The 23,880-nt window shown below is 41.5% G+C and overlaps 1 protein-coding gene across 2 annotated transcripts in view; it reads left to right on the plus strand.

Annotated features, from left to right (window-relative positions):
- The window catches only part of RP1 (RP1 axonemal microtubule associated), a 1,013,486-nt gene that overhangs the window by 794,537 nt on the left and 195,069 nt on the right, over window positions 1–23,880 (plus strand). For both annotated transcript variants that reach the window (XM_073679301.1, XM_073679302.1), the window contains exons 45-46: window positions 1,096–1,354; window positions 18,303–18,541. In XM_073679301.1, the coding sequence (XP_073535402.1) occupies window positions 1,096–1,354; window positions 18,303–18,541 (498 nt within the window). The remainder of the gene's footprint in view (window positions 1–1,095; window positions 1,355–18,302; window positions 18,542–23,880) is intronic.

Consider the following 23,880-nt stretch of genomic DNA (forward strand, 5'->3'; position numbering starts at 1 on the left):
GTGAATGTGACCTGAGTGGCATAATCCCAGGACTATCTTGATACTCCTCTGAAGCCCAACAATAGACTGGTTTTCATAAGAGAACATAATGCTGACTATATACTATAATACTGTGGTATGGCAGCATGTGGTACAAGCGATCAAACAATTACAGCTTCAAGTCCTCTATGGGGACTAAGAAATTAAGTGAAAATGAAATGTTGTTAAATGTATAAAACTATCATCCATCCCCCTTTTCCCTATCCAATAATAAAGAAATAAAATATAAATAACCCTATGTGGTATCTCCATGCTCGTAATATTTTATATCCTCCAAAATCTGAGAATAACCCATAAAGTAAAGGTGATAAAAAAAAAAAATTAAAAAACAAAATTACCATTTTTCATTTGCAACACCTTACCCCAAAAATGCATTATACAATTATCAAAATATGGGATGTACCTCGTCATCAATAATAGTTAAAGCTTGATGCACAAAAAAGCGTCTCTCAAACAGCTCCATTAAAGGAAAAAATAAAAAAAGTTATTATGAGTCTTAGAAATTAACAAATCAGAATATTTTTCAAGCACTAGAATAATAGAAACTGTATAAGTTGAGTATAAGTTGGTATTGCTATTACCACAATGACCTCAAGAATCGCGTTGTCAGGACATTTTTACTGCACAATGAATGCTGTAAAATCAAAAATCAACAAAGGCGGAAATTTATTTTTTTCACCATTTCAGTGGTGGAATTAAAAACTAAATCTCGTCCTGCAAAAAAAAAAACAAGCTGTCATGGGGGAATGTCAACATTCAAATAAAAAAGATATGGATCTTGGAAGAAGAGGAGGAAAAAAATGATTGCGGGGAAAAAAAATTTCATTGCATCATTAAGGGGCTAAAAACATTACTTCACAGATGTACTCTGGGGCCGTGCCTCAAGGAATAGGACATGAATCAGACACTGAGAAATTAGCTCATGCATTTGCGTAAATTTTTTGCCTATGTTTTAAGAAACCTTTTCCACTTTAGCAAGTAGCATTGTATTTTTTTTGTTTGATTGTTTTTTAAATATAAACCTAATTCCAAGTTTGTATCTTTTCTTTACTGTAGATAAGCGTCTTTAAAATAAAGGCTGTGGACCTCGGCATGCTGTCTGGCATACATATTGGACATAACGCTGTTGGTTATGGAGCTGGATGGTATCTAGATCAAATCACCATAAAGGAGTCAGATAAGGCGGATATTAAATACCTGTTTCCATGCCAACGCTGGTTAGACACCGCAATAAATGACAAACACACTGACTGTAAGTTAAAGCTTCTTGGGAAATTCAACAGAACTAATGAAAAACTACTTACAACCACTGAAGGTAAATTTTAACCTTTAAATTAAGACAATCAGACCAGTAATTCAATCTTCTGCATGTTCTGTATGGCCACTTTACAGTAATCCATAGGCACTACATGCTACGTAATGTAGAAAATAAATGGTATTGCCTGATGAAAAATATATCACAAAGTCTTGTAGTAAAATAGTCGATGTTCGTGCACAGTCACTCTCAAAGGACTGCTTTAGTAAAAACTAAAAACATCAAAGTCCTTGTATAGCGAAACCCTAAGGCTAAGGATGAGCAGACTCGTAGAAGTTCGTGTTCTCGTACCCGACCCGAACTTTAGTCTAAAGTTCGGGTTGAGTACCAGACCTACACCCATTGAAAACAATGGGGATCCGAACTTTGAAGCAGGATAACTCTCTCTCCCTTCCCCTTTCCGTCTCTCTTCCCCTTTCCCCCTCCCTTCCCCTTTCCCTCTCCCTTCCCCTTTCCCTCTCCCTTCCCCTTTCCCTCTCTCTTCCCCTTCCCCTCTACCTCTCCCTTCCCATTTCTCTCTCCCTGTCCCTTCCTATTTCTCTCTCCCTCTCCCTTCCCCTTTCCCTCTCTCTCTCTCTCTATCTCTCCTACCGGACATCCCGGACCCTTACTGTCCAGTACGAACCCCAAACTTTTAAGTTCAAGTTCGCTCATCTCTACCTAAGGCCTTATTCAGTTGTTCCGCTTTAGTCTCATGTATGAAAAAATGGGTATATTACTTTGATCAGGCTTTGATCAGACTTTGATCATAGTGTGGCCCGACTGTCATCTATATTTCTCGTACGTGGAGAAAAAAAAGTCTCTCCACCTTCTTCTATTGGACAGTCTGGGAAAATTGGACCGCACTGCATAGTATCCGAGTGCGATCTGATTATTTCACAGGCTCATAGACTTGCATCTCTGATTTTGATCAGACATACTTTTAGAGTATAATGAGTTTTTTGTGAAGGCTTACTCCAAAAAGCACCTGAAAAATCATGTAAAAAATGCTTGAAAGAGTCTTCAATTAATTTCTATAGGAAAACCACATTGCTGTTCTTATATTCAGCGCTTTAAGTGTTTTTTCTGCTTCAGATTATAAAAAACTGCTGGTGGGAGAAAAAAACGAATGTTCATATCACTTTTTTGAAGCCGCTCATGATTGAATCCGCTCCAAATTGAGCACTGTCCAATCAAAAGGCTGCATGAGAAAAAAAACTCTTCTAAAACTCTTCAAAACCGCATTAGGGAATACTTCAGCAAATGAAAAACTCCTCCAAAACTCTTCAAAACCGCATTAGGGAATGCTTTAGCAAATGAAAATCTCCTCCAAAACTCCCCAAAAGAAGAGCATTTCTTTAAGTGGTTTTCAATCAACTTTTTGGAATGCCTCTAAAAACATCCTTTACTTCTCCTGCTTGATCTTGTGAAAATCTATATTAACATGGTATTTAAGGCACAAGCTCGGACAAATTAGGAGATTCACTATAATCATTTAAAAGAAAACCATTTTTGGATAAACTGAAATAGAGAAAAAAAAGAATGGAGCAAGACATCCAATATATTTTTATGAAAGTCTGATAGGATGTTGTCTATTTGTTTGCCTTCCACCTTGTTTCCCTTACCAGACAATTTGACGAGGGAATAGCAATATTAAGATTCTGTATTTTTTTAAAGGCAATCTGTCACCCCCCTGGGCGATATCAGACCACTACTATGGCCATACAGGTGATATAAAAGTAAATCTATACTTATCCGTATGGCCAATAGCAGTGGTCTGATTCCAGAGAAATCTTCTTTTATAAAGTTTCTTCGCCAGAGGCTTGGCGTCCGGGGGACACCAAGCAAACCACTCCTATCTGCTTATTATGCAGCTAAATCCCCGCCTCTGGGCTAAATTATCATGTTCCTCCCCTCCCTGGCACGTCACAGGGCCCTATGACTGCCTTGTTACGTGCCCTGCTGTCTATACAGGTATGTATAGATTGACTTTTCTATCACCTGTATGGCCATAGTAGTGGTCTGATATCGCCCAGGGGGGTGACAGATTCCCTTTAAGCTAAAACTAATTAATTCTTATCTACTCCTTGTTTTAGGTAAATACAGTGGAATAAAAACTGCAGTGCGTGAAACTGGATTATAACAGTGTTCACCCTTTACATTTTGATGCAGTATTTGCAAAGGCAGCATTTTTTATATTAGGCTATGTGCCCACGATGCAGAAATGAAGCAGAAAATTTCTGCAGCATTTCTGCATCTCCCTGGCAGAAAAAACGCATGCAGATTGTACATGCGTTTTTCCTGCCAAATACATGCGGATTTGAAGCCTTATTCACATGCGTTTCTCTTTGATTTACAAGCGCTTTCCAGGCGATTTTAGCATCACTTGGAAAGTGCTTGACAACTAGGTCACACTATATAAATCCATGCAAACAGCATGGATTTATATCGTGTGACCGTAAGAATGTTTAAAAATAAAAAAATAAACCTATACTTACCTTCCGATGGCCCGGCGTGTTTTGCTGCGCTCCTTCCTGGCTGCCAGCTGATCGCGGGACACTGCACTGAAGGGCCTGCGGTCACATGACTGTGACGTCACCGCAGGTCCTTCAGTCTTGCCCGCAAGCACAGGGAAGGAGACCGGTGGCCGTCGGAAGGTGAATATAATCTTTATTTTTTATTTTATTCTTTTTTTTTACAGGTACAATGGTACCCAGGTCTGGATGAGAGTCTTCTCTCCTCCAGAACTGGGTACCATCCGCACATTGAAACGCATATAATCCGTGAGTACAAATGTACTGACACGGATTATGTGCTTCTCAATGCAAGTCAATGGCGGCGATTACGCCGCTCTTCCGCAAAATTAATGGATATGCTGCGGATTTTTGAGCGCAGCATAAACGCTGCGGAAAAATCCGCAGCATAGGCATTGACAGTGCGGCTTGTCATTGGGAACCATGGGGGGCGGATTACCATGCGTACACCCGGGTACCATCCGCACATTAGAGCGCATGGAATGCACATCTACATATACAGTGATGCGTAATGCATGCGGTCTAATGCAAGTCAATGGCGGCGAAAACGCAGCACTTCCGCAAAATAATTGGTAGTGCTACGTTTTTTTCCACAATGATAATCCGCAGCGGAAATTTCCGCAGCATGTGCACAGCACATGCGGATTATCATTGGGGAACATGGCAGGCCTTCTACCATGCGTTTTTTAAGCGTTTCTGCAGCGTTTTTGCAGCTGCGGAAACGCTTAAAAAACGCATCGTGAGCACACAGCCTAATACTGGAAAGGGAACTTTAAGGACTTTTTGAACTGTTTTTAAAAATGACTACAATGTAAAAAAAAAATTTTTGACTTGTTAAAAAAATAACATTTTTTACAAATAGTTTTGCTGCTGGTATTGAAACACTTAACAAGTCAGTTGAATTTGTGTGAAATTTTCTGTAATTTTCTTTGTACACAGAAATGATGTGGCAGAAATTCATGAGTCAAAAACATACACAGTACTGCAATCCGTTTTTAATGCTTTCAATGCAGTAATTCTGCACAGTGTAATCAGTAGAAAACAGATCCATCGTCCAAGCCATGTAAGGCATTGAAGAACAGAGCTTTTTTGCTGTGTTGCATTAGGCTAGAGCTACACGGCAGTATGTGTCGTGCACCACTGAAATGGCAGTGACACATTGTAACATTGGATCCGACTTCTTATGTTTTCGCATTGCAAATTGTGACATACTGCAACTGTGAAACAAAGTGGCAAATATTTCCTAGGGCAAGTGCAGACGACAGTGTATTGTCTCATCCTAGAGAATCAGGGTGATTAGGCAAATCACAATGTGATCTGATTCTCTCAGATGAGGAGAAGAGGGGGAAACAAAATACTCCATCTTCTCCATTCTGTCAGTCAGTGGAAATTGGACTGCACTCAGATGTCATCCGAGTGCAGTCCGAAGTATCCCACGAATGCATTGACTTGCATGGCTGAATGCGATCTGAATATCAGATCAAACTCAGGCATTTAGCGATTTTTATCCTCAGACTGGCTCGGTCCAAGGTAAAAATCTGACATGTGCACGGCCCCATTAACATTGGTCCAAGTGTGATCCGATGTTTTTTGGATTTTCAATCACTGGTTGCAGGTCGCAAGGGAATCACTAGCTATAGACTTTAATGCAAGTTGCGTGCGAACGACTTGTCTGCAACTTGACTGATTTATTTACAGTAAATTCACAGGTCTAAAATATTTGCACAAATGGTTTTGTCACGCAATTTTTGTGAGAATTGCTGCCGCGCTACCCATGACTCTGTGTAGCATCAGCCTTAAATGAGATTTCTGAAATCCTGTTTTGTAACAATAAATCATTACAGTGACCAACATGTTGAAACTCTTGTAAACACACCTTCCATTTAGGCTCAGCTTTTGGCTAAAAAGGTAGATAAAATGTAACATACTATTAGGAAACTGCAGAATGTGAGCTTTGGCCTAAATATAAATAAATGTCTAGCCAGTCAAATATAATACCTTAGAGCAGAAAAGGCTATCATTTAGTAAACTCCCATTATGTGTTAGAGATGGTTCAGTGGACAGAGTAAAAAGGAGAAACTAACAGAGGAATGCAATTTGTGATATAAATATCTTAAAACTGGAGTATTTAGTGACTTGTTACAGTGCCCAGTGGACTCGTGTCAGAGTGAAATATACAAACAGTTTGCTAAAATGCTCCATAAAACACATTTAATAATGCACCACACACACAACTTTTTATATATATGACATAAATTTGCTGCTGATAATTCCCAGTTACACTTCGAGATGACGAACCATCATAGCTGGGAAATTACAGCTGTGAAATCATCCCAACTGCAGCTCTCGAGTTTCCACACATGCATCAATGTAATATAATTTAGTCAATTTTAATAGGCTCCAAAGTCTCTCTTTTTCATATATATATATATATATATATATATATATATATATATACATACATATATATAATATATGTATATATATATATATATATATATATATATATATATATATACACATACATATATACACACACTGTTGAAACCAGAAGTTTACATACACTATATAAAAATTTTTCTCAATATCTGACATGAAATCAGAATAAACCTTTCCTGTTTTAGGTCAATTAGGATTACCATAATTTTTAATATTTGCCAAATGCCAGAATAATGAGAGAGAGAGAATTTTTTAAGGCATTTTTATTACTTACTGCAAAGTCAAAAGTTTACATACACTAAGATTACAATTCCTTTAAATAATTCTGGACTGCCCATATGATGATGTCATGTGTTTGGAAGCTTCTGTTTTTTTTGGCAACATCTGCGTTAATTAGAGACACACCTGTGGATGTATTTTAATGCACACCTGAAACACACTGCTTCTTTGTGTAGCATCATGGGAAAGTCTAAAGAAATTAGCCAAGATATCAGGAAGAAAATTGTGGACTTGCTAAAGTCTGGCTCATCCTTGGGTATAATTTCAAGATACCTGTAGGTGCCTCGTTCATCTGTACAAACAATTATACGCAAGTACAAACAAGATTGAAATGTCCAGCCATCATACCGCTCAGGAAGGAGATGGGTTCTGTGTCACTGAGATGAACGTGCTTTGGTCCGACATGTGCATATTGTTATGTTCTGCTACCAGAGCTAAGGAAAGAGAGAAGATCTGTCCCTATGATAGAACTCAGCTTAATCCCTACGATGTAACAGGGGACCTGATCCTGCGATCAGACCTGCTAAAGTCCTAAGCTAGTCTGTACGGAGACCTATAGATGTGGGGAAGGAATCCCTACAAGTACTAAGGACTGGGAGGAAAATGGGACACCTCCTAACAGAAATAGTAGCAGACAGACGAACAAACAAAATATAAAGAACACAGAGGTCCGTAGACCAAGCAAACTAACAGAGTTAGATACAGAGCACAGGCTAGCTAGAAAGTAGTTATACAATGAAGTCCAGCAAAGCCAGAAGGGCGGAGCAGGATTAAATAGGCCAACAAGGTCATGTGACCAGCAAAGGAAAAAACCTAAGAGCAAGGTTCTAACAGTACCCCCCCTTCTAAGAGGATCCTCCGGATCCCCTAGGACCCGGCTTATCAGGAAATCTCCTGTGAAACGCTCTGATAAGTCTGGACGCGGAAACATCATCCGACCTCACCCAAGAGTTATCCTCGGGTCCGAAACCTTCCCAGGCCACAAGATACTGCAAACTACCTCTATACCGTCTAGAGTTAAGGATGCGAGAAATTTCATATTCCCCGTCCTCCACCACCGGAGGAACAGAGGCAGAGGCGTCACAATCCGATACAACAGCTTTTTTCAACAGAGAGACATGAAATACCGGATTAATTCTCCAGGAGGTAGGAACCTCCAACCTAACAGCAGATTGGTTGACAACCTGAAGCACCTTAAAGGGCCCTACAAACTTGGGACCCAATTTCTTAGAAGGAATCCTCAACCGCAGATTCCTAGAGGACAACCAAACCATGTCACCAACAGCGAACAAAACCTCCTGTCGTTTCCTATCAAAGTAGTCTTTAGATTTTCTGTTGGCCTCCTGAAGATTACCACGCACATCCGTCCAAACTCTCTCCAAATCACCGGAAAAATTCTCCTCCTCAGGCACGGCAGATCCCAACTTGGAGAACGACCCAAACGACGGATGTCTCCCAGAACAACAAAAAAAAGGCGAACAACCAGCAGAAGAAGATGTATGATTGTTCAGAGCAAATTCAGCAAGTGGCAGAAACTCAGACCACCCCTCTTGATTGTCTGCCACAAAACAACGCAAGAACTGCTCAACATCCTGGTTTTTCCTTTCTGTCTGGCCATTAGATTCAGGATGATATCCGGACGAGAACGACAAATGAACTCCCAACCTGTCACAAAAGGCACGCCAAAAACGAGCCACGAACTGAGGACCCCTATCAGAAACAATGTCAGTAGGAACACCATGAAGTTTGACAATTTCCTTGACAAAGGCCTTAGCGAGAGTTTTAGCGCAGGGCAGTTTGATGAAGGGAACCAAGTGACACATCTTGCTAAAACGGTCCACGACCACCCAGATGACAGTAAAACCCTCAGAGGGGGGAAGGTCAGTTATAAAGTCCATAGCCAAATGTGTCCAAGGAGCACTGGGAACCTCCAAAGGACAAAGCAACCCCGCAGCAGGAGTATGTGAGGACTTAGATCTAGCACATATAGTACATTGACGCACCCACTTAATGACTTCCTTCTGCCATCCAGGCCACCAAAAACTGCGACCCACCAGTCTCTTGGTCTCAGAGATTCCGGGATGACCTGCCAACCGAGATTCGTGACACTCAACAAACAAATCTCTCCTAAAGGTCCCAGGCACAAACAACCTCCCATGAGGAGTGTTAGATGGGGCATTCTCCTGTGCTTTAAGAATCTCATCTTCCAAAATGGAGTCCAAAGCAGCTATCACAACACCTTCTTGTAAAATGTTCTCCTCTTTCTCAGCACCGACTATGGGAGAAAAACTGCGAGACAAGGCATCTGCCTTAACATTCTTAGTACCAGGGATGTAAGTAACGGAGAAATTAAACCGCGAGAAAAACAGTGCCCACCTAGCCTGACGGGCATTCAGGCGCTTGGCAGCATCAAGATATATCAGATTTTTATGATCCGTAAGAACCTGAACGGGAAATTCCGCACCTTCCAAGAAGTGGCGCCAGTGTTCAAATGCGAGTTTAATAGCCAATAATTCCCGATTACCAATATCGTAATTCAGTTCAGTCTCCGAAAATTTTTTTGAAAAAAAAGGCACAGGGATGTAATCCATCCCCGTTATCCTGAGACAATACTGCGCCAACCCCCACAGAGGAAGCATCAACCTCAACCAAAAACGGCTTAGTCACATCAGGCTGCATAAGGATGGGAGCAGAGGTGAACCTCTCCTTGAGATACACAAAAGCTTCAATGGCCTCAGAAGACCACTGAACCGCATCAGCACCTTTCCTGGTGAGATCGGTCAGAGGTTTGACAATACTAGAAAAATTTTTTATGAATTTTCTGTAATAATTGGTGAAACCTAAAAACCTCTGTATCGATTTCAAACCAATAGGCCTAGGCCATTCCTGTACAGCTTGAACTTTAACCGGGTCCATCTCAAAATCTTCGCTGGAGATAATGTAACCCAAAAAACGAATTCTCTGTACAGTGAACTCACATTTCTCCAGCTTAGCAAAAAGCGAATTGTCCATTAATAACTGTAATACCTCACGTACGCTCCGCCAATGAGACTCCAGATCCGGCGAATAAATCAAAATGTCATCCAAATACACAACCACATTTTTGCCGATCAAAGGTCTAAGGATGTCATTAATAAGATTCTGAAAAAATGCAGGAGCATTAGTAAGACCAAAAGGCATAACCAGATTCTCAAAATGACCCACAAGAGTGTTAAAAGCAGTCTTCCATTCGTCACCCTCCTTCATGCGCAACAGATTGTATGCCCCCTTAAGGTCAATTTTAGAGAACCACTTGGCCCCCATTAACTGGTTAAACAGATCAGGAATCAATGGCAGTGGGTAAGGATTGCGTACAGTAATTTTGTTAATCTCACGAAAATCCAGACAAGGACGTAAACCGCCGTCCTTTTTTTTTACAAAAAAAAATCCAACCGCCACAGGAGACTTAGAGGGCCTAATGTGACCGGCGGCCAAACTTGTCTGTATGTATTCCTCCAAAGCCTTCCTCTCAGGAATAGTAAGGTTAAATAAACGACTTTTAGGAAGAGTCGCTCCAGGGACAAATTCAATAGAACAATCATAGTCTCTATGGGGAGGCAAAACCTGCGATTCCTTCTCAGAAAAAACTCTCCAAAAATCCTGAATAGGAACAGGCAATTCTCCCCTATCCAAAGCTGCAATACGCCCGTTACAACACTTGTCATAACATTTATGGCTCCAGGATTTAATTTCACTGGTAGACCAATCCAGTACAGGATTGTGAAATTTTAACCAGGGCAATCCCAATATTACTGGAGAAGGCAAGTTATTCAAAACTACCAAATCCAATTTCTCATGGTGGACACCATTAATAGTGAGAGGAAATTCACAGACCTTGAGAGTAATATTCTTCAAAGGGGAACCATCCACAGAAACCACAGCAATGGGGGATGATAAAGGTTCGGGTTTTAAATTGAGTCTTTCCAAGAATCCCCCATCAATTACATTCAGAGTAGACCCACAATCAACAAACACCCGAAATTCCATTAATTTTTCCTGAGCAATCGTGGAAGCAGCTAAAAATACACCCCTGGAATTTAAACAGGCAATACGGGCATGACTGACCTTTTTTTTTTTTCTTTCTTCATACGAAGCTCACAGCCTTTAATCAAATGACCAGATTTTCCGCAATAGAAACACAAGCCTTCAGAAAATCTACGGTCTTTTTCTTGAGAGCGAGGTGCCACCGATCCAATCTCCATCGGTTCACCACTGTTAGTACACACATTCTCATAACCAGAAACTGACATAGCAGAGGATTTGCTCTCATTAACCCTTGCACGCAGTCTCCTATCCACCCGTATAGCTAATTGCATAGCCTGTTGCAAATCTTCAGGTGTAGGATAAGCAATTAGCAGGTCTTTAACCCTTTCATTGAGCCCAGCAAGAAATAGACTTTTCAGAGCAGAATCGTTCCACCCTGTTTGAGTAGACCAACGACGGAAATGAGTACAATATTTTTCCACATTACCTGATCCCTGTCTCAAACGTCTTAACTCAGTCTCAGCTGATGAGACACGGTCAGGATCATCATATAATAGCCCCAAAGCAGAAAAAAAACTATCCACTGATCTGAAGCATGTATCACTAGGTTGCAAAGAAAAGGCCCACTCCTGAGGCTCTTTGCGCAAAAGTGACATTATGAACCCTATGCGCTGGGATTCATCCCCAGAGGACTTGGGTCTCAAACGAAAATACAATAAGCAAGCATTTTTAAATGAAAAAAATTCTCGGTGTTCACCAAAAAATAAATCCGGCAAACATACCTTAGGCTCCAAGAAATGTGCTCCAGGACAGTTACTCAAGTGCTGACGGAGCTCGGCCACCTCCAGAGAGAGTCCCTGCAGGCAATGAGCCAAATCCTGAACCGACACCATGATGGAACAGAAAAATCTTTCCTTAGAGAATTTGCAGGCTGGACTTACTGTTATGTTCTGCTACCAGAGCTAAGGAAAGAGAGGAGATCTGTCCCTATGATAGAACTCAGCTTAATCCCTACGATGTAACAGGGGACCTGATCCTGCGATCAGACCTGCTAAAGTCCTAAGCTAGTCTGTACGGAGACCTATAGATGTGGGGAAGGAATCCCTACAAGTACTAAGGACTGGGAGGAAAATGGGACACCTCCTAACAGAAATAGTAGCAGACAGACGAACAAACAAAATATAAAGAACACAGAGGTCCGTAGACCAAGCAAACTAACAGAGTTAGATACAGAGCACAGGCTAGCTAGAAAGTAGTTATACAATGAAGTCCAGCAAAGCCAGAAGGGCGGAGCAGGATTAAATAGGCCAACAAGGTCATGTGACCAGCAAAGGAAAAAACCTAAGAGCAAGGTTCTAACACATATCAACCCAAGGACAAAAGCAAAAGATGTTGTGAAGATGATGGCGGAAGCTGGTAAGATTGTGTCAATAACCACAGTGAAACGAGTGCTGTATCAGCATGGGCTGAAAGGCCACTCTGCCAGGAAGAAGTCATTACTCCAAAAGAAAGCTAAAAAAGCCAGATTAATGTTTGCAAATGCACACAGGAACACAGACCTTAATGTTTGTAGACATGTCCTGTGGTCTGATGAAACTAAAATTTAACTTTTTGGGCATAATGATCATCATTATGTTTGGAGGAAAAAGAGAGAAGCTTGGAAGCCTAAAAACACCATCCCAACTGTGAAACAAGGAGGTGGCAGCATCATTTTGTGGGGTTGTTTTGCTGCAGGAGGGACTGGTGCACTTCAAAAAATAGATGGCATCATGAGAAAAGAAGATTATGTGGCAATACTGAAGCAACATCTCAAGACATCAGCCAGGAAGTTAAAGCTTGGGCGGAAATGGGTCTTCCAAATGGACAATGACCCGAAGCATACTGTCAAAATTGTAACAAAGGGCTTAAGGATAACAAAGTCAATGTTTTGGAGTGGCCATCACAAAGCCATGATCTCAATCCTATTGAAAATTTATGGGCAAAGCTGAAAAGGCAGGTGCAAGCAAGGCGACCTACAAACCTGGATCAGTTACATTTCTTTTGTCATGAGGAATGGGCCCAAATTCCGACCAACTATTGTGAGAAACTTGTGGAAAGATATCCCAAACGTTTGACCCAAGTCATTCTGTTTAAGGGCAATGGTACCAAATACTAATGAAATGTATGTAAACCTTTGACTTTGTAGTAAGTAATAAATATGCCTTAAAACATTCTCTCTCTCAAAATTCTGGCATTTGGCAAATATTAAAAATTATGGTAATCTTAACTGACTTAAATCGGGAAAGGTTTATTCTGATTTCATGTCAGATATTGAGAAAAACACGTATATGTGTCTTTTTACATAGTGTATGTAAACTTCTGATTTCAACTGTATATATATTTATATACATGTACTGTATATATGCATGGAATGAACAAGTTGGCGACATATTGCAACTAGTGATGAGCGAGCATGAATTGTTAAACCTTTCAGGTGCTCGCCGAGTATTTGCGGCGTGCTCGTGCTTGTCAGGGGGTAAAGGGGTAAAGGGGGTAAAGGATAAAGGGTGAAGGCCAGAGCAACCCTTGGGCTCTGAGAAATGGAGTAGCTTGAGCCAACCCTATTTCTAGTTGCCTTTTTTGGAGCTGCAAGGTGACTACGAACAGTGCCCACACTTTGCTGACAGCATGAAATAGGAAGGGGTTTTCATTAAGTAATGGACTTTTATTATCAACTCTCTGCTGGACACGAGCTTCAGGAATTAGGTTTACCTGTGGTTGTATTCTTGTTAATTAGAATTTTATAGTCTAAACTTCAACTTTATGCCTCAGACATTAATTGGGATGTCCTCATTTTTGCATGAATTTGTTAGGAAAATTACTTGCTTGAAAAACATGCCAGAAAGAAAAACAGCCTTACACCAAGTCAGATTATAAATGCAAGATGCAGCAGACCCCCATGATAAAGGCGGGTTGCGAGCTTGTGTATTTTGGCCAAAATATCGACCAATACCTCATGTAATGTATTAATCATATACGTTATTTTTTATTGCACATTTTTCTTTTTGCAGGATGTAGCCAGGCCCTTTATTATTGGTTAGGTTAACTGGGGAATCTGTCCTTGTGGGCTGCACTCATATAGTGCTGGGCAGCCCGTCTGATCTAATAGTATGGGCTGTAAGCCAGACACTGTGCAGCACACGTACCTGCTTGACTGGCATCCTATGCAAGCCTCACTTGTGTGCATTTTTTACACTAGGCAGCCACCCCCTCCATGAATTGGTAGGTTTGTGAGTGGCTGTTTCCATCAGTATTTTGCACCTGTGCTGCCCCCGCCTTTATCATAGGGGTCTGACTCGGTGTTGGTAGGGCTGTTTTTCTTTCTGGTATGTTTTTTGAATTCATGTCCTCTAGTTAACTGTTTTTGAAAATTACTTGTTTGCAATCAATGTTCCACATTTGTGGAATTATTTTGCAGTGTATATATATATATACAGATCAATAAAGTAGGCTTTCATATTTCTTTTTTGCATCTTTATTTTCTATATCATACAAATATGTAAATCAACAAAATAATGAAACTAGTCTACCTTTGACTACTGATTAAAATGAGACTTTCAACAAACTTTGCATAAATCAATAATATAAGCTAATATAAGAATGTGTCATATATCTGTTTCCTGCCCCACTTATGAGACACTTCTTCTTCCCCTCGCCTCCTTAGCCTGTCAGCCACTCTGGAAAAGCAGCTCAAATCCGGACCGCTATGTCACTGTGGCGTAATGTTACACAGCCCATTACAATCTTCAAAGAGTGGTGGGAAATGAGGCGTGAGGAGCAGAGTGAGGAAACAGGCAGAGGGAGACACTAAAAGATCTGTCTGAGATTTCTAACACATCTAATACCTCACGTCGGAGCTTGATTCACATCCATATAGCTCAGTACTCTTATATAATTTCCTCTTTGCTCCTGCTTCTATCTGTGTGTTGAAACAAATGAGGAGCAGAGATGCCTCTATGTTGTCCTATGTATGGGAGACATTATAGCAGCTAGTCACCTCCCTCCAGCTCACGGCCCAATGCAAATTAAGAGAGAAGGCCTACAGAGGGAAAAACTGGTGAAAATGCAGGGTACAAGTCATACAATGGCAAGATATAGTGTTATGCCTCACACAGAATAGTTTATTCTGAAATGTTACCTGAAAGTATGCTTACCCTTTAAAGTGCTCCTATAGTTTCAGGAGAACTTACAACGGAATTGCTGTGTCTGCCTCTAACTCCTCCCTCTCTCCTCTCCAAAGAACTTCACGAGTAACCAGCTGCCATCTTTTATCTCAGTAATGGGAAAGTCTGGACTCACAGAAGGCAGACTTTTGCCTGTGAATTGAGAATATTGAATCAGTTTCTAATCTGCAGCAAGTCAATTATTTTAATGTTTTTTAACCAATTAAATGAGTGTGAAAAAAGTGCATCAAAATGTGCGTGTTCTACACAGTGCTTTTCCTGCTAAAATACTTTTACAGTATTTGCAACAGATTTTTCTGCTGCAAATACTGTATGTGTGCACATACCCTAGGGTTATATGCACACAGCATCTTTTTTTCAGGCTGATAAACCTGTCGAGTTTTTCAAAGGGAAGATACTATTTTTTCTGTTTCCTTAGACCTTTTTTTATGTTTTCTTAGTGCTTTTTCAATGTTTTTGCATTTTTTTTACCATTTTTCTAGTGTGTTTGTGGCATTTTCAGGACTTTTTTTTTTTACTCCATTCAACAATGAAGAAACTGATAGCAGTTTTTGAAGCAAAAACGCTGACAAACCGTTCAAAAATATGCCTGGGCATCTTTGGGGCCTCTTGAATCTTCCAACTGATTTATATTATAAAGTATAGGTTCACCTCTTTTAACTGCATGGTATGGAAAACGGAAGTAGTTAAAATACAGTGGTGGCCAAAAGTATTGGCACCCCTGCAATTCTGTCAGATAATACTCAGTTTCTTCCTGAAAATGATTGCAATCACAAATTCTTTGGTATTATTATCTTCATTTAATTTGTCTTCAATGAAAAAACACAAAAAGAATTGTCCTAAAGCCAAATTAGATATAATTCCACACCAAACCTAAAAAAGGGGGTGGACAAAAGTATTGGCACTGTTTGAAAAATCATGTGATGCTTCTCTAATTCGTGTAATTAACAGCACCTGTAACTTACCTGTGGCACCTAACAGGTGTTGGCAATAACTAAATCACACTTGCAGCCAGTTAACATGGATTAAAGTTGACTCAACCTCTGTCCTGTGTCCTTGTGTGTACCACATTGAGCATGGAGAAAAGAAAGAAGACCAAAGAACTGTCTGAGGACTTGAGAAACCAAATTGTGAGGAAGCATGAGCAATCTCAAGGCTACAAGTCCATCTCCAAAGACCTGAATGTCCCTGTGTCTTCCGTGCGCAGTGTCATCAAGAAGTTTAAAGCCCATGGCACTGTGGCTAACCTCCCTAGATGTGGACAGAAAAGAAAAATTGACGAGAGATTTCAACGCAAGATTGTGCGGATGGTGGATAAAGAACCTCGACTAACATCCAAACAAGTTCAAGCTGCCCTGCAGTCCGAGGGTACAACAGTGTCAACCCATACTATCCGTCGGCGTCTGAATGAAAAGGGACTGTATGGTAGGATACCCAGGAAGACCCCACTTCTTACCCCGAGACATAAAAAAGCCAGGCTGGAGTTTGCCAAAACTTACCTGAGAAAGCCTAAAACGTTTTGGAAGAATGTTCTCTGGTCAGATGAGACAAAAGTAGAGCTTTTTGGGAAAAAGCATCAACATAGAATGTACAGGAAAAAAAAAGAGGCATTGAAAGAAAAGAAGACGGTCCCTACAGTCAAACATGGCGGAGGTTCCCTGATGTTTTGGGGTTGCTTTGCTGCCTCTGGCACTGGACTGCTTGACCGTGTGCATGGCATTATGAAGTCTGAAGACTACCAACAAATTTTGCAGCATAATGTAGGGCCCAGTGTGAGAAAGCTGGGTCTCCCTCAGAGGTCATGGGTCTTCCAGCAGGACAATGACCCAAAACACACTTCCAAAAGCACTATAAAATGGTTTGAGAGAAAGCACTGGAGACTTCTAAGGTGGCCAGCAATGAGTCCAGACCTGAATCCCATAGAACACCTGTGAAGAGATGTCAAAATGGCAGTTTGGAGAAGGCACCCTTCAAATATCAGGGACCTGGAGCAGTTTGCCAAAGAAGAATGGTCTACAATTCCAGCAGAGCATTGTAAGAAACTCATTGATGGTTACCGGAAGCGGTTGTTTGCAGTTATTTTGGCTAAAGGTTGTGCAACCAAGTATTAGGCTGAGGGTGCCAATACTTTTGTCTGGCCCATTTTTGGAGTTTTGTGTGAAATGATCAATGATTTGATTTTTGCTTCATTCTCTTTTGTGTTTTTTCCTTGCAAGCAAATTAAATGAAGATAATAATACCAAAGAATTTGTGATTGCAATCATTTTCAGGAAGAAACTGAGTATTATCTGACAGAATTGCAGGGGTGCCAATACTTTTGGGGTATGTAGTGTTTAAATAGAAATACATATGTTCATTCTTTTTAGTTTAGTTAGCACTTTTTAAAGCGGTTTTTGGACAGGAATCCACCTGAAAAAAATGTTATATGCACATACCTTAAGGATATCTTTAGACAGAGGTTCTGGAAACGTAAAAATCTGACAAGTTTTTTGGAAGTGTTTTTTTTTTCCTGAAGCATTTCATGAAGTGATTGTGAGGTTTTTGAAGATACTTTTGAAGCATTGTTTTTAACAAAACACTCCCATCAAAATTTTTATCCTCTTAATATTTTGTAATCATCATATTATATAGCGCTGTGTACTTACAATTGCTAATTTTGCCCTTCTATCCAGCTAATTCTTCCCTTTTTCATTATGTCTATAACATCATGTGATTAAAAACTGACTAGCTGAATCCTTGTAAGCTCTATGTAGAAGCAGTAAGTCTTTTTCCCTGCATGAGTCATCACTGTAAAGTCTCTGGCAGGGGGGAGGATCGGAGCAGCTGGGTCAGGCGTTTAAGAGGGTGATGACTCATGCAAGGAAAAGTGATTTCTACATAAAACAGAAAAAAAAGAGACTAATTAACTGGGTAGAAAGGAAAAATGAGCAATTTTAAGTACACCATGCCATATAATATGATGATTGCAATATTTTAAAAGGATATAAACTTATATAGGAGGAGGAGTGCTTCTTTAAGTGTTTGTTTTGAAAACTTTTGCTTGACAGTGTCAAATTTAGAGCTGATTCTTTGAGGAATCCACATCAAAGAAGTGCTGTTATTCCTTTTTTTTCCCATGCGGTGTTCTTAAAATCCTCATTGAAAAAAAAACACTCACAAATCTCATCATCCTCATATGAACAGCAAAGTGGAATTTACATTGAAACGAATAGGAAAATTTTCTAAGCACATTTGACATGTTTTTTTTTAGGAAAACCAGGGAAGATGGTGATTGATAAATTAGGAGAGTTTAGCAAAACAAAGTTTTACAGAACTGCTTTAGAGACAATGTGATTACTGTGGCATTTGCTAGGAGACATCATTTATCAGTTGTAGGAAGATGTTACGTCAACAATATATATGTGTTTTTTACAGTTAGTCAAACTTTGCAATGAGACAGTAATGACAAAAATGTATTAACTGTTTATACAGGGACAATTGATGTCATTCTGGTGACAGAAGACTTTTCCAATCTTGTAAATAATTCTACTGTGTCTTTAACAATTTGTTGTAAATATGGACATTATAAGCCTGTCGAATTTGGTAAAGGAGAACTAACCGGGGGCGAATCCATACACACGGTAGAGATCAATGGTAGTCTTGGATCTATCCAAAAAGTGCGACTTGAAATGGAGGATGACCAAAAAGATAATAGCTGGTTCTGTAAAATGGTAAGTGACACTAATTGTAGCCTAAATCAAACTTTACAGCCTGCATTAGACTATGGAGTTATTACTGTAATGTTACTGATCATCTGACATTTTGTACTAACAAGTGAGAAAGTGAGAACCTGTATTTCTAATGATTCACAGAAGGTTAGCCTCATTCATCACTGTACATTTTAAGCTGCTTCCAGTGCTATAGACCTTTAAAGGAGCGCTGAGGAATAGATACCCACTATGCTGGCATTGAAAAGCACAGATTTGTGGGAAAAGACACATAAAAATTGTTATCAGTAAGACAGGCATGGCATAAGTAGTTTGCGATGACCATCTTTAGGCCATGTTCACACAATGAAATTGCACTGCGTTTTTTTGCAGTGCTTTTCCAAAATTGGGGTAACAACATGACAGTTTTACTGATTTTATTTTGAGTTGGATGGATAAACCTATGCTTTTTAAATAGAACCTATCACTTCTGAGAAAAACACAAAATAAAAAAAAAATAAATTCTAAACTTTCCTTAAATACATATCATTAATAAATCAGATAGTTTTCCTCAATATTACATAGACACAGGTTTTGTTTTCATTTTACCAGGGTTAGTGCAAATTCTGGTGAGATTCTCTTCTCTTGAAGGTACCTACTGGAGGGGGCATTAAAATCAGCATTTAGGTGGTAAATAGAGCTTTGTGCTCAGATTTTGCAGGATTTTACCGGTTTTGTAATATTGTCGAATCACTGCTTTATATAATACTATGGTAGTATCAGTTCCCTTCTTTTTCTTATAAATTTACCAAAAGCAAAGTACAAACTTGATTAAATAATTCACCAATGTATCTCAAAAACTGCAAATCAGAAAAAGGCAAATTAAGAAAACATTTTTCTCTCCTCCCCCAAGGCTCCTGAACTTTACTTAATCCAAAATATTGCTATATATCAGCCATGTAATAAAATGCCCCTTGTGCTATGCACTCCGGATAGGAGTAGAAGACACATATGCTTTGAAAGAGTTAATCTGCAAGAGCAGGACATAACTGTAGTTGCTTTTAAAGAATTAATCTACACAAGGAGGACAAGGTTGCTTCTAAACGGTCAATTTACTAGAATTGGACCCAGCTGCTTATAAAGTTTTTATCTAAGTCTCTCAATACATACAGACAGTAGACACACTGAAGAGCTATGAAAAGTTTTACCTTTGCAAGTTTATTTTAGCTTATTCATCCCCTTGATGCTCTATGATAATCAGGAATCCATCTTATATTGGTTCATAAATTAAAGGGAACTTGTCACCAGCAAAAATACATAAAAAACACTATTAACCTGCAGATATGGGGTTAATCCACAGGTTAACAGCATTATTAACCTGTCTGGTGACTGCACATAGCCGAACACTGAGGGAAGAAAATTAACTTTATTCTCCCTGGCAGCATTCGGTTTCAGTCATGGGAGCGGTACCGGTGCTGGTTCAGTCACTGCTCTGAGAATACAGAGCGGCGCTTGTAGTAGCCCCCCTTCCCTGCACTTACTGGCGGCCAGCCCTAATGCAGAGTCAGTGTCAGTCAGGTCCGGGGGCGAGGATCCAGCCAGCCCTCTGCATATTCAGTGCATTTTCTTCCTGCAGCGTTCGGCTACGTGCAGGCCCCGGACAGGTTAGTAACACTATTAACCTGCAGATGAAGCCCATATCTGCAGGTTAATAGTGTTTTTGCTGGTGACAGATTGCCTTTAAAGGGGTTTTCCACTATTTTAAAAAGTGGTCCCCAAATGAAAGAGCTCGTATAAAATAACAAATTCATATACTACTCACCCTCCCCTGGTCTAGCGGTGGAGAAAACAGGGATGATTCTTTGCCGCTGTTTTTTTTTTTATGCGGGAGGGGGGCTGCAGCAGTGATGTCACAACAGTAGCTCACTCCACCACTGCAGTCAATCACTGAGCTCAGAGGCTCGTGCTGTCTACAACGATATAGCTGCTGAGCTCAGAAATTGGTTAACAGTGGTAATGTGAGCTATTGACTTGAAATCACCGCTGAAGCCAAAACACAGCAGCAGTAGAGAGCTGGCACAGGACTTGGGGAAAGTGAGAACTATTCAATTTTGGTATTTTACACAAGTTCTATTATTTGGAGACCACTTTGGTGGAAAAAGCCCTTCAATACATCCAGCAAGAAAAAGAACAGCAGCACCGATCTCTTGGGTTTATATACCTTTCCCTATCTTCTCCCCAACACACAGTAGTTTGTCCAAGCAGAGAGGCAGAAAGTCTCAGAAAGCTGCGAAGATGGTTATAAATTGGGGAGCCCAAGTTCACCTTCCCTTCCTTAAAGGACCAGAGCTTTTAACAGTAAATTAGTTAGACATTTTTTTTTTACTTTTCTTCATTTTAAATATTTGAGAAATGGTTATATCTTTGTCTCCTTTTACTGATCGAAGTTTCCCAGGAGATGATAGGTCCTCTTTAAATTATCTTATGATCCTTTGAGTTGTTTCTGAATTAAAGTGTTATTGTCATTAGATGATGACTCTTTAAATAAAGGCATCTATAAAATTAGGACACAGTGCACATTGTATAGCCCCTCAAAACTGGTATTGTAAATCAGCAACCAGAACGACCACAAATCCCTTAATGATTCGGACTTGTCCAGAAATTACATACTGCAGGGACACCTCGAAACACCAGTATTCACCTCCATAGACACCTAGCTCTTAAGGTCAACGCAGACTGACAGTGATTGTAATGACTTAGGGTCCAGAGGTGCAACAAATCTCCTAGGCGACGACCTGTGGAATACGTAATGGAAATGCATCACTAGGGGTAACTTCAACTGGAAGGTCCTAGGGCTGAGGACAGACCGATCACTCTAGAACCCAGCGTCCCCGATGCATACTTCCACCTGATGTTTTTAGTGGACACCCACACGTACTCTTTCACGCACAGGTCCGGACCTGAACATTTACTACCACACATACGTTTGGAACCGGATGGTACTCTCCTTGAAGGACCGACAATGAAGGCATTCCCCCATGTCACAAAACTCTTACTCTTAGGATTGTCTGTGGTAACTACCACCCCACCTTGACCCATCCTCCTGGGAGGACACTGAGGTCTAGAGTTACCCTGGGGTATGGGTAGCTTCTCACCCCTATTCTTCGGTAGCCCCTTAGCTACCTCTGCCGGAGAGAGAGGGGTAGGTTTCACCAAGATGGCAGAAATAGTAGTACCCAGGCAACTGTTCTTACAGAAATTGCCCCAACTGACTACTTCTCTGGACCGCCAATCTATGACCGGATTGTGTTTCTTCTTGAGCAAGGGAAGGCCTAAGACGATTGGTGTAGGCAGAACCTCCAAGATGTAGCATGACAGGAACTCACTAAGTAGAGTCCCTATGCATAAGTTCACATTATGTACAACTTGGGTCAAATTCCTCTGGCCAAAAGGAGCGGAATCAATGGAAAAAATAGGAATGGATCTTTCTAGTGCCCTACCAATGAGACCATGGGTCTGAACAAAGCGAGCATCCACCAAACTGACTCCAGCACCACTAGCCACCAAAACCGGAATAGTCTCAGTTTTCCCACCCACTACTATGTCAACTGAAATGGAAAACGAAAACGTATTAATGGAGGAAATGTACATGTAGCACCCTGGAGGTTCGGTTGCTACAGAGGTATTGCATCTCACCCAGACGTGCGATAGCTCACTCTCAGGTAAGGATGGAGTGTGGACCAGGACCCCGACACCTGCATGCATTAGACCACATTTCCGGGGGGCAGGGCGACCGATATGCTCCAAGTAGAGCACAACAGTCCCTGTCCCTGGCTGGAGTGGGGGGGAGGGAACACCTAGGAAAGGGGGAAGGAACCCTGTAGTGCAGGAGCAGGGAGGAAGCAGTTCCTGGGTACACCTAGGGAGAGGTACAAAAGGTGGGCACCATCTTAGTTCAGGGAGAAGTCGGTTCAGTGGAGTCAGAGAGAGGATGTGACAGAGCAGGACTCTGTGGAGCTCTGCTCCGGACGCGGGTCTAGCCTGTGAGACCCAGTCAGCACTGAAAGGAGGGAGAGAGAGTAGGGGAGAAGAGATGAAGAAGAGCGGAGGAGGCTCCAGGAACACTGAGGAAAGAAGGGACCCCAGGGGTGTGGACCAGCTGGTAGCCACCATACGCCCGCATCTACCTGAGTAGTGGGGTCAGGCCAAGGGGGAGACCGGTCCCCGAAACTAGTGGAGGCGGGGAACTACCCTCAACTAGAAACCGGAGGCTGTGACATTTTATATGGTGCAGCCCCTCGCTACACCCGCTAGGAAGGCACCACATAGGGTCAGGGAAACTGGCGCCGAAGTTTACCCAGAGAAGGCCCGAGGCAGCCGGACAGAAGCGAGGTCACTGGCGGGGTATGACAGGCCAGAGGAAGGATACGCAAAGGGGGTCCTGTGAAGCGCTCCAAAATTATCTGGGAGTTCACCGAGCCCCCTCACCTGGTGAACATTGTGCGACGCGGGAAGTTACAGCCGGCCGAAGTAATGTGGAATAACGAACTGTGAGTAAAGACCCTGGACTGCATTACAGAGACTCTGAGTCATTATTCCCACGCACCATCACCCCCATCATCCACCTACACTGCCCTGGGACTACACTCTTCCCGTGGGGAGTTATACCATCCCTGTGCTGCTCACCAAGATCAGCCCCAGCGGCCTGCCCTGCAGCGGCGGTTCATCCTGACCGCAATCCACGGGTGGCGTAGTCGGACATTTGAAAATAATGAAAACCATATCAATAGACTGCCACTGGTTTGACCACACTGAGCCACGGGACCGGGTCATTGCCACGGTGACTACAACCCCCAGCATCCCACCAAAGGCCCGGTTCCAGGTTCCCCACGCGGCCCAGGGGGCGAGTCATACACACCCTGGTCGTCTCCCTCCACATGACCAGGGGCACGCGGCTTATGTGATGGAACAGCAAGTTTGGCACAAGATGGACAGACATTGATGTAATGATCCGTAAGACCACAGTAAAAACATTCCCCCTTCCCACGGTGAACCGCAGGCAACCTAGTTTGAACGGAGGCACCACTCAACTGCATAGGTTCATCCAACAGCACCTGGGTGACCTCCTCCCTAGGAACAACAACAGGGGGCAGAATCTGTGTAGATCTCTCCGTGAGGCGTCTATCCACCCTGATAGCAAGGGCCATGGCGGCCTCCAAAAACCTTGAAGTAGTTTATTGGGCCAGAGAATCCTGCAGCCTAAATGACAGACCCTCACAAAAATGACTCCTAAGGACTGGTTCATTCCACTGAGTGTCAGTGGCCCACCTCTGGAACTCCTAGCAGTACTCCTCAGCCGGTTG

This window comes from Phyllobates terribilis, unplaced genomic scaffold (genome assembly GCF_046119375.1).
Source record: "Phyllobates terribilis strain yellow unplaced genomic scaffold, ASM4611937v1 Scaffold_4__5_contigs__length_816908805, whole genome shotgun sequence".
Taxonomy (NCBI): Eukaryota; Metazoa; Chordata; class Amphibia; order Anura; family Dendrobatidae; genus Phyllobates; species Phyllobates terribilis.